The sequence below is a fragment of the Triticum urartu genome, chromosome 7, assembly GCF_003073215.2.
Source record: "Triticum urartu cultivar G1812 chromosome 7, Tu2.1, whole genome shotgun sequence".
NCBI lineage: Eukaryota > Viridiplantae > Streptophyta > Magnoliopsida > Poales > Poaceae > Triticum > Triticum urartu.
In genome coordinates, this window is record NC_053028.1 from 35,314,200 (window position 1) to 35,328,870 (window position 14,671).

At 48.2% G+C, this 14,671-nt stretch overlaps 1 protein-coding gene across 1 annotated transcript; it reads right to left on the bottom strand.

Moving 5' to 3' along the window:
- Nucleotides 1-1,837: 1,837 nt before the first annotated feature.
- On the bottom strand, nt 1,838-4,026 carry LOC125524471 (GDSL esterase/lipase At1g29660-like). The gene is made up of 5 exons (XM_048689523.1): nt 3,677-4,026; nt 3,361-3,546; nt 3,118-3,230; nt 2,565-3,045; nt 1,838-2,186 (listed from the first exon to the last, which is right to left on the bottom strand). Exons 1-5 carry the CDS (start codon nt 3,978-3,980, stop codon nt 1,987-1,989), a joined length of 1,284 nt encoding a protein of 427 aa, XP_048545480.1. The 5' UTR covers nt 3,981-4,026; the 3' UTR covers nt 1,838-1,986.
- Between the last annotated feature and the right edge of the window lie 10,645 nt (nt 4,027-14,671).

The following is a 14,671-nucleotide window of genomic DNA, read 5'->3' on the forward strand; positions in this document are numbered from 1 at the left end:
CGAACCTGAAGTTTCTCCTCCTCTGTTTTCAACAAATGTCTGGCCTGAAGATCAACTTCGACAAGAGCGATGTGATGGTCTTAGGCTACCCCCCGACTCAGGCCCTTGACATTGCGAACCGCCTTAACTGCCGCCTGGGCGCTTTCCCCACGACCTACTTGGGCACGCCCATTAGTGACTCTCGGCTCACAGTCGCGGACTTGCGTCTGTTTGTGGCCAAGTTGCAGACTCGCATTGAGCCTTGGCAGGGTAAATGGTTGTCGAAGGCGGCTTGGACGATTCTCATCAACTCCTCCCTCTCCAGCCTCCTCTTGTTCCTCATGAGCTTCTATAGCCTTCACGAGACCCTTCACCATGAGATCGCCAAAATCCAATCTCGATTCTATTGGGCTGGCGATAATAATAAGTAGAAGTACCATATGGTTAGCTGGCCGGACATCTGCAAGCCCCGTGATCAAGGAGGCCTCGGTATCATGTGCTCTAAGCGCATGAATATTGCCCTCCTTTCCCGCTGGCTTTGGCGCATTTCGCAAGGGCATGGAGGCCTATGCTTGGACATCATCCGGAATAAGTACCTACATGGGCAACTGCTGGTCTTCTGTCAAAGGTCCGGTGGTTCCCAGTTTTGGCAGTCGGTCATCCAACTGCTTCCCGTCCTCCGCAATAGGAACGTCCATCTCAGTTGGATCGGGGGCGGCTACTTTGTTCTGGTTCGACTATTGGGCGGGTGACTCCCCCTTCGCGGGCCGCTTCCCCGACCTCTTCTCCATCGCTGTCGCCCCCACGATCTCTGTAGAAGGGCCCTTATTGACTTGGGGCGCCTCGCCTTCCGGAGGCCATTTGGTCTTCCGGAGGCCGCCGCCTGGCAGGAGCTGCTTGACTGCATTGCCCTCCACGAGCCGGTTGTGGATTCTGGCACACGGATGAGGTTCGGTGGCGTCTCGAGCCTTCGGGCCAATTCTCCACCAAGTCCCTCTATCTGGCCATCGCTCCCTCGTCCGCTCCGCTCCCCCTTTCGGCGGTGTGGTCCATCCGCTTGCCACTGAAAATCCGGATATTCATGTGGCAATGGATCCGTGGACGACTCCCGTCTGGGGTGGAGGTTCGCAAGCGCAATGGTCCTGGATCTGGCCTCTGCCCGCTTTGTGGTACCCCCGAAGATTCCAATCACATCTTCTTCTCCTGTGTGTCCGTCCAATTCATGTGGAGCTGCTTTAGAGAGGTGGTGGGAGGTGGTTGGTGCCACACCAACTTCCCCGACCTCTTTGCTGAACTCCAGGACTCCCCCTGCCCTCTCGCCACATTAGGTGGCTCAAGATTGGGGCACTCGCGTGGACCCTCTGGACGATCCGCAATAAGCTTGTGATTCGACATGTTCCTCTTTGGTGGGCTACTGATGCTCTATTCAAATTGTCTGATTTCTTGGAGCTCTGGCGGCCGCTTAGCCGCCCCTTAGGATCGGGACGCCATCTCCACCTTCATCGCCGACCTCCACTCGATGGCCGTCCGCCTATCGCCGCCGCTTCCTCCGCCACCCCCAGAGCCTGATTAGACGCCGTCGTGTCCGTCGTCGCCGGCTGCGGCCGCCTTTGTTTTGTTGTTTTGGGGCTTGTTGAGCTGTGCCCTCAGCAGAACCTTTGTACTTCGTGTTGTGTGAACTGGGTGTGTGTGTTCTAAACTAGTCTTTGTATGCGTGCTCTTGGCGGTTTGCTTTATTTATGAAGCGGGGCGAAAGCCTTTTTCGGTAATCATCAAGATAACTTTCTTGGTCCGTTGGAAGAAGCACAGGGCACAAAGCTAATTTTGGACGTAGACAATGGTACAAAGAAGATCAATAGGAGTAACCTTTATTAGTATCATAGGTACTAGAAAGGTCAGAATGACCTATTTTATTCTCCATGGCATACTTATTGCGTATTCCAGTTGCTCCAATTGCACAATCGGAGTGGAAACAAATACGTACTACTAAAATACCACAAGAAGAGATTATTTTTTCCCCAACAGAGCCTTAAAGGTAACTGGAAATGTAAACTGGGGTGGACCATAGTAGAACGCAGCGGCTGTCAGCTTGGCGGCCCTATCCGTCATGAACTCCGGATCCCAGAACCAGTAACCGTCTGGGTTGTAGCAGTACGTCCAGTCTGGGTAGCCCCGCTGGCTGCACGAGTCCTTGGTATTCACTAGCCCTGCATGCCATACAACAAAACAATTATACTCCCTTCGTCACGGTTTAGAAGACGCGCTTGAAAATTCTCTGCGACCTAGGCGGTTATCTATTGGTTGTGGGATGGACTAAAAAATAGCATTCACACTATGCATGAATATAGAAATAGTATATCGAAGTACTAATTAGCTACTAGAAATAAATGCAATGCGCCTTAAACCTTGTCTATTGTGGAAACGCACGCAAATTTAACTGTGCCTTCTAAACTGTGACGGAGGAAGTACAATGAAACAAACCACAATTAAATGAGCATTGGACACACATGTGCTTTATGGTAAATAGAGCATCGGTGCTTGGTTAATTTTCAACAAAAAAGAGTTTTTTTTTATGTGCTATGTACCATAATTTGCTGGGTGGGCGAAGACGGCCGTGGTGAAGCCATAGAAGTCGCCGATAGAGTAGGAGAGCCCCGGTTTCTTGGACGAGAGGCTGGCCATGAGGGGCTTGAGGGCAGAGTCAAACGCGGTGGCGTTTTCGTTCAAGCTCTTGTCGCAGACATAGTTGTAGTTGTAGGGCTGCGGCTTGCAGCCGATGAGTCCAACATTGACCATGGCCATCTTCCTGGCGCCCATGTCATAGAGGGACGATATGGCTCCCCCGTAAAGGGTGATGAGCTCCTGGAGCTCGGTCTGTGACCTTGGATATCCAGACTCAACGTTCCATCTTGGATCAAGGTCCTGGCCACCGGTGCCAAGGAGGAAGAAGGACTTGAAGAGGAGCTCGCGCACTTTGGCGTCGCCACCCAGCTTGGCCTCCATCTGGGACCGCGTCGCCTTGAAGTGCTCAAGCTGCTTCGGCAACGAGATGGACCGTTCTCCATTCTGCATGTATCTCTCATTTCAAATGTTGGTAATTTCCCACAAGTGCAAATTTAGTGCAATGGGTTTACTTACAGTGGAGATTTTGATACCGGAACCCGCTGAGGCGTAGTTGGCGCCCCACATGTTGAGCCCACCGTTCAACGACATGTAAGCTGGAGGGCTCTGTTGGAAGCCGATGGATGTTGCTGGACACCATAAAACCAACCAGCCAATCAATGATCCATGAGTAGGCGTATGATGTGTTAATGCAGAGGCCGGGGATATCCTCTTTTTTCTGAAAAAAAAGGATGTATCATGGGTTTGGCGTGCACATACCGACGGTGTCAGCCAAGTTGGCTCCGTTGCTGAACCTGCCGCTGCTAGATTGGGAGACTTGAGGGGGGTACCCCTCCTCCGTTTCGGTCTTGGGCAAATATGCATTGTTGCCGACGTCCAACACCCCGTCTCCAAACACGAACATGGCCGGTGGAGGCACCGGCTTCGCCGGCTTTACCTCGTCATCTATTCTCACCAGAACATGCATTATACTCCGTATATCATACTATTTCAGAGCAAAAGCAAACCCAACACCCAACCAACAAATTCAAAATTAAAGATTACGTGTACTCTCGAAAAATTAAAGAGTACGTACGGCAGAATGTCTTGCAGTCGGGGCAAAGGACGATGCATTGCTGGGGGCAGCGGCCGGGGCAGGTGCTCGTGCACCCCGGCCGCTTCCCATCGGTGTCCTTGCAGGTGACGTTCCTGGGAGGGACGACCTCCCCCTCCCCCTCGTAGCCGCCCGGGGAGCCCGGAGATGGGTATGAGCCCGGGGACGGATACGAGTCCGGGGAGCTTGGGGACGGCCGGTATTGCATCGACGCCGACGCAGGGGACGGATACATCGCCAGCAAGCAGAAGAGGCCCACCCTGAGCACACTGACGCGCGCCGCCATTGCTGCTGCCAACTGATCCAAGCTAATCGATGGAAAGACAACGTAAGCTGCTGCTGCTGGCCGTTGAGATTGACGGCCTCAAGGATATCTATATATACTATGGTTAGCCAGCAAGCTGGGTGAATGGCGAGCGTTGACCCAGATTGCCGGAGTAGCAATGTGAGTAGTCGATCTGTCTTACGAACGACGACAAGTATGGAGCAAGATTTAATCAAGATACTCTTCGAATACAAGTATAGAACAGATCAAGTCGGCAACTCATAAGATTCTCCGGTGCAGTCGAGGCCAGTGCCTCGGGGTGAGGATATATATATACTAGCAAGATGCCTGTGCTACGCTACGGAGGGAGTCACAAAAGATCGGGTGGACAATGTTTACTCAATAAGTGGAGCCTACTGAACAATAAAAGATGCACCAAGATATCAATCAAAGTGATGCCATATTGTACTAACCACCCCGTCACCAAAGTCCCCTGGCGGCGTACGTCTAGGTTTTTAGTTTTCCTCCGGTGGCGACACCGTGAGGCCGATCGGGACTCTACCACCAAGCCCAATCCTTCCCGTCGTGGTTCTCGGGCTGACTAAGGGGATAGCCTCGCTATCTACCCGGCCTTGGTTCCTGCTTCGGGTTGTTAGGACGTGGCGGCGGAAGCACGAAGCTTGTTAGGGTTTGGCCATGGCGGCAAGTGGATCGCAATCATCAGCGGGGAGTGCGACGCCGGGAGGAAAACCGATCGGAGTCAAGGAGATGATCGGGAAACTGAATCTGCAGGAGAGAGAGGAGGATGATCTGGATTTCGACGAGGAGTTTGCGGATGAGATTGAGGAGGCGGAGTTCATGGCGCTGGCAACGGTGCATACAGATAAGCCCTTCAGTAGGAGTTCTTTCTATGAGACGATGAGACTTGCATGGAGCTTAGCACAGGGAGTTAACTTTAAACCTCTGGGCGAAAACCTATTCTCCTTAACAGCTAATTGCATGGGAGATTGGAAGAGGGTCACAGAGGAGGGGCCTTGGTTGTTTCGTGACCATGGTGTGCTCATTGAGAAGTACGACGGATATTCTCGATATGATGAGTGGTGTTGGATAAACTTGCAGTATGGATACAGATCATGGATCTTCCTCCACTCTACAGGAGGGAAAACGTTGTGTGATCACTGGCAAAGAAAGTAGGGATTGTGGAGAAGGTAATGTTAAACCCTAGATGGGGCGAGGGAAGGATTGTGAGGATAAAAGTGAAGCTTGACATCCATGAGCCTCTGATGCGTTATGTCTCTATCACAAAAGATAAGAAGAAGGTTTACTACTCAGTCCTCTATGAGAAGATGCCGGTATTCTGCTATGCGTGCGGTCATATGGGCCACACCTATCTTGAGCATGGTAATGGGAAGCATGATCCGAGGACTATGGAGTGGGGCGAGTTCATACTTGCACCACGACCAGGAGAGAGAAGGCAAACATGCCAAGGGTCGCAGGGATGGAAGAAGGACAGGGGATCTATGGGTGGTAGGGGGAGAACCAATGTCTCGGATGATGATGATCTGCACGACACCGGTACCAGCCCTATAAAACCTATTAGCGGGGGGAGGGGTGCTGAGGTCAAACCTCCTGGCAGGAAAAGGCTTGCTTTCGATGACAAGAGCACAGATCCGGCTGCAGCAAAGGAGGGGCTTTCAGCACAGCAGCCCCCGGTTGATATGTTAACTGCTATGGTAGTTCACTCGCAGGCGGGGTTGATCACAGGGAAAGTAGATGAGGAGGAGGGGGACACGTCCTCGCACGATTCGAAGAGGTCGAAGAAGGAGAACTCGGCTGTGATGGATACCAGCCACAACTTATCGGCAAGCTCCGAGAAGGGGCTCGACCGGTCACAATGAAACTCCTCGTGTGGAACTGCCGCGGGATGCGTAAACCTGCGGCAGTTCGAGCGCTCTTGGGGGTCCAAGAGCGAATAAAACCGGATGTGTTGTTCCTGTCTGAAACACATCTAGATAAGGCTAAGGCAGGAAAACTGAAGAGGAGATTAGGGTTCGATGGGATGGAAGTTTCGGAAAGCGATGGTAGAAGTGGAGGTCTGATCATGTTTTGGCACACCAACCTGGGAGTCTCTTCCTGGGAAACTCATGCAAATTCCATTGATATTCGAATAAAGGAGACAACACCGGAGGGCTGGCGGTTCACAGGGTTCTACGGTGAACCAAGCAGCGACCGGAAACACATGTCCTGGGAGTACATGCGTGCTCTTCGCACAATGGCAGATCTGCCATGGCTAGTAGCAGGTGACTTCAATGAAATACTACATGCTCATGAGAAAGAAGGAGGGGCTGCACGCCCCCAACGCTGTATGCAGGCCTTTAGCAGTGCATTAAGTGATTGCGGGCTTGATGATCTTGGTTACTCTGGGGATATTTTCACTTGGCGAAGAGGACGCATAAGAGAACGCTTGGACAGGGCTGTCTCAAGTGGTACATGGGCAGACTTGTTTCCATCTTATGGTGTGTCCAACGAGCTTTTTAACAAGTCGGATCACCGACCAATTTTGATTGACACTGAGTTCCAGCAAGGCCTGCAACCAAGGGGTCCGACAGGGCCAAGAAAATTCGAAGCAAGATGGCTTGCCGAGGAGGACGTTGAGGTTATTGTTCAAACTGCTTGGGACCGAGCCAAAGCGAGTGGAGCTGGGCCATACTCGCAGGTTACAGATGACATACATGCTGCGTTGCATACATGGGATAAAGAAACACTCAAGGGTCCCATGACTAGGTTGAGGAAACTACAGAAAGAGCTAAATGATGTTCTGACGGGACCGTTAACGGATGATGCAGTTGCGCGACAGCATGAGTTACACTTGCAGATTGAAAACCTACTCGAGCAGGAGGAGATATATTGGATGCAGAGAGGCCACGCTGATTGGCTATGCCGTGGTGATCAAAACACGGATTTCTTCCATAGAGCTGCTACTGGAAGACGTAAGAAAAACTTTATTAAGAAGCTGAAGGGAGAGTCAGGAGATTGGATCGAGGAGGAGGACCTCCTAATTAAAGAGTCATGTGGCAAGTTATTTTGAGGGACTTTTTTCTTCGGAAGTACATGACCCAGACCAAGCTGTATTGGACAAGGTCAAGGCGAGAGTCTCGCCAGAGATGAATGTTGAGTTGATGAAACCCTACACTAGAGAGGAAGTGAAAAGGGCTATGAATAATATAAGGGACTTGAAGGCACCGGGACCTGATGGTCTTCATGCGGTTTTTTATAAGAGATTCTGGCATATCATTGGTGAGGACTTAATCGATGAGGTGTTGATGGCAGTGAACAATAGAAAGATACCAGAGGGATGGAATAATACCACAATCGTTCTTATTCCAAAGGTGGAAAATCCGGAAGTCATTACACAATTCCGTCCAATTAGTCTGTGTAATGTGGTCTATAAGGTGATCTCAAAACTGCTTTCTAATAGACTCAAATATATGCTACCAGAGATTATTTCACTAAATCAAAGCGCCTTTGTCCCCGGGCGCTTGATTACTGACAACTTCTTAGTTGCTTTTGAGTCTTACCATGCTATTAAGAGGAAGAGGACGGGGAAGTTTGGAACATGTGCGGTGAAGCTAGACATGCACAAGGCCTATGATAGGGTCGAGTGGGTGTTCCTTGAGAGGATTATGCTGAAGATGGGCTTTGCATCAGACTGGGTTGCACTCATCATGGAGTGCGTTCGGTCAGTGAAGTACCAAGTCCGACTCAATAACTCTCTGACAGAATTTTTCGTTCCTTCTAGAGGCCTTCGACAAGGAGACCCGTTATCGTCTTACTTATTTTTACTCTGTGCGGAAGGCCTCTCAAGTTTGCTCATTCATGAGGAGGAGGTTGGGAACTTAATGGGGGTGCGAGTCTGTAAAGACGCCCCGGCAGTCTCGCATCTCTTTTTCGCAGATGACCCCCTTATTCTGATGCGTGCAGATGCCACTAATGCTACAAGCCTTCGCCGGGCTCTTGACGATTACTGTACTGCCTCTGGCCAACTTGTGAGCGAGGCAAAATCGAGTATTTTCTTCAGCCCCTGTACCCCTGCGGAGGTCCGAGCAGAGGTGTGCTCTATTCTGAATATAATGGTGGAGGCCATATCAGATAAGTACTTGGGACTGCCACCAATCGTTGGTTTGGACCGAACTGATTGTTTTCAACATATTGTGGATCGGATTTTGGCCAGGATGAGAGGCTGGAAGGAGAGGATGCTTTCTTTTGGGGGGAAAGAAGTGTTGTTGAAGGCTGTTATTCAAGCCATCCCATCGTATGCCATGCTTGTGTTCAAACTCCCAAAACAGATTTGCAACGCAATAACTTCTGCTATGTCTCAGTTTTGGTGGGGAGATGAGGATGTGAAGAAGCACATGCACTGGTTTGCATGGTGGAAGATGTGTGTACCTAAGAGCATGGGTGGAATGGGTTTCAGAGATGTGCATTGTTTTAACCTGGCCCTCCTAGCGAAACAATGCTGGCGACTGCTCGCAGAACCAGAATCACTATGTGCGAGAGTCTTGAGAGCAAAATATTTCCCAGATGGTGATCTACTTAACTGCACTCTTAAAAAAGGTAGTTCTTTCACTTGGCAGAGTCTATGGAGTGGTATTCAGAATTTCAAGAAGGGTCACATTTGGAGAGTTTTAGATGGTACGCAAATAAATATTTGGGATGATCCTTGGGTCCCTAGCAGCCCAAGCAGGAAAGTGATGACCCGAAGAGGTAATATTGTTCTCACAAAAGTTTCTGAACTTATTGATATGGAGAATAGATGTTGGGATGTGAAGAACTGATCCGACAGGTGTTATGGCCTATTGATGCCAATAGGATCTTTAATATTCCTCTTGCTATAGGAATGATGGAGGATTTTGTTTCATGGCACTACAACAAAACGGGGTTTTTCTCGGTTAAGACGGCATACCACATGGAGTGGGATCACCAACATGGACGAAAGTTGAGACAAACAAATACCATATTGTCTTCAAGTACTAGTCCAGTTTGGCGCACTCTTTGGAAACTTCAAATACCGGCAAAGATCAAGGTGCATGTTTGGAGAGCTTTGTATGGTGCAATCCCTTGTCGGGGAGTCCTGGCCAATCGACATATGATAACAATCTCCGACTGCCCGATATGTGCCACGGATTGTGAGAGTATTCGTCATTCTTTCTTTAGATGCAACAGAGTGCAAGAGATTTGGGCAAAATTGGGCTTGCTTCCCACCGTAAGTGAGCTGTGCGAAACTGAGATGGAGGGATCTTTGGTCCTTGGTGACCTGTTGTTAATGCCAAGCGTTGATGTTCCGTCGCTCCCGGGTGTGCCCATGAAGGAGCTGGTGGCTGTGGCGGTTTGGTATATATGGTGGGAACGACGAAGATTCACCCATGGTGAGCCCATCCAAGAACCTGGAAGATCGGCCCAAGCCATTGTTACTTTGACCAAAAATTTCTTGAGGGCAAGGAAGCATGGTGCGGGCAGGATACGAAGACATGGATGGACGAGACCAACAGAGGGATTTGTTAGCCTCAATATCGACGCCTCTTTTGATGCTGACAGTGGCACCGACGGGACCGGGGCCATCATACGGGACTCTACAGGTTCTTTCGTTGCAGCATCCACGAGCAACATCCCGTTTGTCCAAGACGCAGCGACAGCCGAGGCACGGGGCCTCAAGGATGGGCTGGTTCTGGCAAACACCATCGGCTGCAACAAGGTGGAGATCAGGGCGGATTGTATGGAGGTCATCCAGATAATGCAAGACGGAGGCAATTCCTTAGGACCAGCTGCAGCCATCTATGAGGAGTGTACTTTCTTGTGTCGTAATTTTATCTCTGTTAGTTTCTGTCATTGCCCTAGGGAAGCTAATATGGCGGCTGATCTTTTGGCTACTAAGTCGGAGCCCTCGCGAACTATTGTGTGGCAGAACGAGGCTCCAGACTTTCTGCTCGATGTAATAACAAATGATGTAGCCCTATTTTCACATGAAATATAAACCGCCATGATGGCATTTCCCTCAAAAAGTGATGCCATATTGTTGCTAAGTACATATCGAGCAAAATCAAACATATGGAAACCGACCGATGAACCCTGTCGTCCAAGCCAAATATTTTCTTCTCAATTTTCACCTTGCAGAAGACTTGTTGTTCTCCCTACCTAGCTTTACATTGCTCTCGACAGAGAACATGCGGAACATGAAAAATATGTCCACACACATTTGGCAATTGCGACGACGCCAACCAGCTTTTATTTAACACATGCTTCTGTAGTATATTTATTAGACGAAGGAAAAAAAATAGACATCACTTGCATACATTTTGTATGGAGCAATGAAACAAAATGCTAGTGAAAGATGCTCCTGAATCATATGTATATAGAAGGGGTGAGTGCGCATATACGTACGTACAAAACTATTAGTACTGGATTAATTGTAACTTTCTTACATCTGGATGTAGCTTGAAAGATTGGATGTGGAGCTACCAAGCAAAGAAAGGCGCTGATGACAAAGAGACTTGCTGTAGGCAGCCTCCGATTTTTTTTCAATCAGAGAGAGTAATAAAGACAGCTACTAAAAACAATTCAAACACACGTATGAATATTTTTACAAAAATAGTAATCATGAATGCTAAAGCAAGTGTCTAAGTTGTCTTTCTGAAAGTCCTCTCCACTGGGAGCAAACATGCTTCTCCACATATGCACAATCTGAAGTCCATACAAGCAACGGACATAGAGAACCATAACATATAACTAACGCAGAAGTAACACTTTTCTCATAAAGGAAGGAATGCAGAATTAACAAAACAAACGCTGCAACCACAACATTTTTCAGTGACAATTTACTCGCTGCATCTATCAAGGATGAAAATGATACAATAGGCATATGGTACAACTACAGTCCGGCACACAGAGGTAAATGCTAATTATTTTCTCTCTAGGGCATAAGCCAACAATAATGAACTACAATAGTGCTGCTGTACTTGGGTGCTTGCGATGAAATTACATCTATTGGCAGCAAGGACACAAATAAATAGAACTTGCCGGAGTGCATTACTTGTATTAGTAATTTAAACAGAGATCATCCACCTAAATACTGAAAGTAAAGTGGCATCTCTGAACTATTGGAAACGCTAGTTTACAGAATTTTGAAGCTCACCTTGCAGATAAAAAGAATAACCTGACGATATAATTACTCATGCATGAGCTTTTACATGGTCAAGCATGTCAAGCATACAAGCTTCCTCTAAAGGTATTTATAAATTTGTACTTTGATTATCCGGAACTTTAATTATGTGCATGAAACTTATCTCCGTGCAACAATGAGCTGCTCGTATGTGTTGGAGCACAGAACAACAACAACCAACAATTATAGAAGAGAACCTAATGATCTATTTACTACTGTGATCCAAATTCTGAGCATAGGCTAGAAAAAATATAGAAGTATAAGCAGAGATCCATGCTGTGTTCGACATATAGCTATAGACGAGTATCCGCTCATTGCATTCACTGAAGTAAGCAAGGAGGCGGAAAACATTGTCGTGCCAGAACCTAGCCATCACCTCCATTTCTCTTGCGAAATCACTATTGCATTTCCTTGTCAGCAGACTGCCTAAGCCTCTTCAACCATCGTTCTCCCTGTCTCCCATCAGCTAATTGGCCGTAGTGATTACAAGTTATTAAGCTACTTGATTAGTCTATATCTCTAAAAAGAGCTGATTAAACTATTGCAGACCCGAAGTTGATCAAATAAGCAATATTGGGGATGAAATATATGTGCGTACACACCAGCACTGACATTGGGCACGGTGCACCAATGGAGGCCAGTGCAGCTCCACGTCCTTGGCAACGACAGCCCGGACATCCTGCAGGGTGGCCGGGAGCGCAGGCCAGGACGACGCGGCCATCTTTCTTGGTGCGATAATTTGGGATATCACTGAGGAAGAAACCTATTAGATTTAAGAAAAAAAGTGTATATGACCCTATAAGTATTACATTTTGGCCACATAGCCCCCTGAGGCCCTGACCTCTAAAACCGGGATCTTAATCCCCTCTACTTTCTAATACCAAACAAATCAACCCTGATGCTCTGGTAGGTGGTTTTGCTCACGTGGTGGCAAGGTGAGATGGGAAAGCACCAATGTGATAGCCATTCCGTCGTACACTTTATGTGCCCCCATTAGCGTGCTCCCAGCGTACATGTCAACCGCATATGCTCCAAGACCTGCCACAGGATGAACCTGGTGAGCACCGACGCACGACTAACTCTACAGACTACAACCCATACACATGCCTCCACAAAGCCTACCTCAATGGAAGCCATTGGAGGACACAAGGAGCCGACGGGCAGCACACGTTCGAAACCGGCGGCACGAGCGTCTACCTCACTTTCAACCCACTGTCGCCTCGGGGCAAATAGCTCCCATGCGACGTTGTTGGTGTGAATTGTCTATCATGTGACGTTGTTGGCTGTAATAACTTTCATGCGACATCTGCGTTGGGAAAAATAGCTCCCATGCGACACTGCTGCCTAATCCAAAGACACATGTTTAAAACTCGAATCAGGTGAGCGGGACCCACAGCATGGGACCCACTAACTTATCCAACTCAGCATTGGTCAGGTGAGCAGGACCCACTGCGTGGGACCCACTAACTTATCCAGGTCAGCATTGGTACAAGAGGACACCGAGCCGTGGCCCGAGCCGTGCAGCACCCGAGCCCATCCTCCCCCCCTCCCCCCCCTCCCCGACCGTTGTTGTTCTTCTTCTCCGGCGACGACGCGCAGCAACGCCGTTCCGGGCCGCGGCCTAGCAATGTCGAGCTCCGCTTCAGCCTCCCGCCGCTCATGGCCGCGCTATGGCGCAGTGCCCATGACAAGGTGCCCTGCATGCCCATGTATCGCACCCCTGAAGCGGCTAGTCACAACGACCGACAAGAATGGCAACCTTGGGCGGGAATTCGTGAAATGCGAGAGCAAACCAGAGCAGGGAAATGTGAGATTTTACTTCTCAATATGCCAATTTTGGTTTTTGTCTCCCAATTTCATATTTGCCCAATTTTTCCCCATTTTTCATCGGATTTGGGATTTAGGGTTCATCTTTCCAATTTCAGAAATTGAAGCAATGCACCCATTTTGAGTGGCTAGATGAGTACATAGAGCGGATTCAACTGGAGGGTGCATCAGGGGAGCTCGATTTACCGTTGGAGGCGGAGAAGTTGGGCAAGTTTGGATCGGGCGCGTCTGGATCTGGGGCCCCTGGATCTGCCCATTCCATTGGGGCTACTGTGGGGGATGCAGTAGTGACGGCAGAGCTGAAGAAGCTGAACAAGCAGATGAAGAAACTCATCGAATTGCAGAAGCAGGGCAATTTGATGGGGCTGATGGCCGGACTTTTTTATGTTTGTGTAATTGCTCTCGCATTTGTTTATGTGATGATAATTAGTCATAAGTGAATAGATTGGGCGTCATTTGTAATCGTAATGATATGTATATTTGAATAAAAAGTGTTGGCTGTACGAATTCAGCATGTCCTCTCCACTCTGTTTCGGCCCCGTATTTTTAGTTCTTCAGTTCGTCATCAGTTTCAGTTTCAGTGATAGAGGGAGAAAAGGAAAAAAAAAGATTCGTCCACAGCCCGTTGCCCAAAAAGGCCAGGCCCATATCGAAGTTAGGCAGGGCCGAATAGAACATATCTAGGCCCATTGATAAAAGAAGTGTAGCCAGTGCAAAAAAAGTGCACACGGTCATTGACATCGATATATCTTTTCGGCTTTAGGTTATTTCACAAATTTTAAGTTTCCTGCAGTCACCTTTTTTGAGATAACTCATCTGATAATTATTTGAGCTATTTTTATGCGTAAGCTATCGTGTCCGATGGTAGGGTCCCGTGTTGTTTCGGCTAAAACAAAATGTTGGTTCTAGTTAGCAGTCCAACTTGCAGTCTTTGTGAACCAAAAAAGTTGCAATTGTTTGGTTCTAGTTTATTTCAACCAAGCACCATTTTTTAATATTTTTTCTGACTTGTGCTATGGTGTTTTTAAAGTTTTTACTCGTGTGTTTCAACCGAAAAAGGTTGTGCCCCTCTCAAAAAAAGAAGACATCTAGTGTGCCCCTAGTAGCATCTCCTTACAACATAGAGGGGCATCCCCTTACAACATATAGTGCATAAAACATAAAAGGAAGATAATTAACTAGACACGTGCTAACAACAACTTATATGATTGGATCATGTTTTAGTGCATTTTTTAGTACACATGGCCACATAAATAAAATGCAATGGAGAAACTTTAGGACCGAAAAAACATATAGATAGATAGAGGGGCATCGGGTACCCTAGTAGCATAGATAGATAGAACATATAGAGGGGCATCCCCCTACTACATATAGTTTATAAAACATGAAAGTAAAATAATTAAAACTAGATATATAGAAGACACGGGCACACACGCCCAAACCAACACAAACACAAACTAGATAGATAGAAGACTCGCACTTGAACAACCCCTTGAACAACTCCTTGGCCCCTCCTCCTTGCCACTCCTTGGCCCCTCCTCCTTGGGCCCCTCACTCGTCGTTCTCCGGCATCTGGTAGGGGAGGGTGTGCATGCCGTTGGGGTGAGGGAAGATGTGGTGGAAGTTGGTGAAGATGTTGTAGGTCGTGAACGCGATAAACTCGCATCCA

Excerpts from the sequence above, each read along its gene's own strand:
- LOC125524471 (XM_048689523.1), bottom strand. The coding sequence starts at position 3,980 with ATGGCGGCGCGCGTCAGTGTGCTCAGGGTGGGCCTCTTCTGCTTGCTG. Across the intron at positions 3,231-3,360 it reads CAACTTGGCTGACACCGTCG|CAACATCCATCGGCTTCCAA; the intron begins GTATGTGCACGC and ends TATGGTGTCCAG. Across the intron at positions 3,046-3,117 it reads CCGGTATCAAAATCTCCACT|AATGGAGAACGGTCCATCTC; the intron begins GTAAGTAAACCC and ends AGATACATGCAG.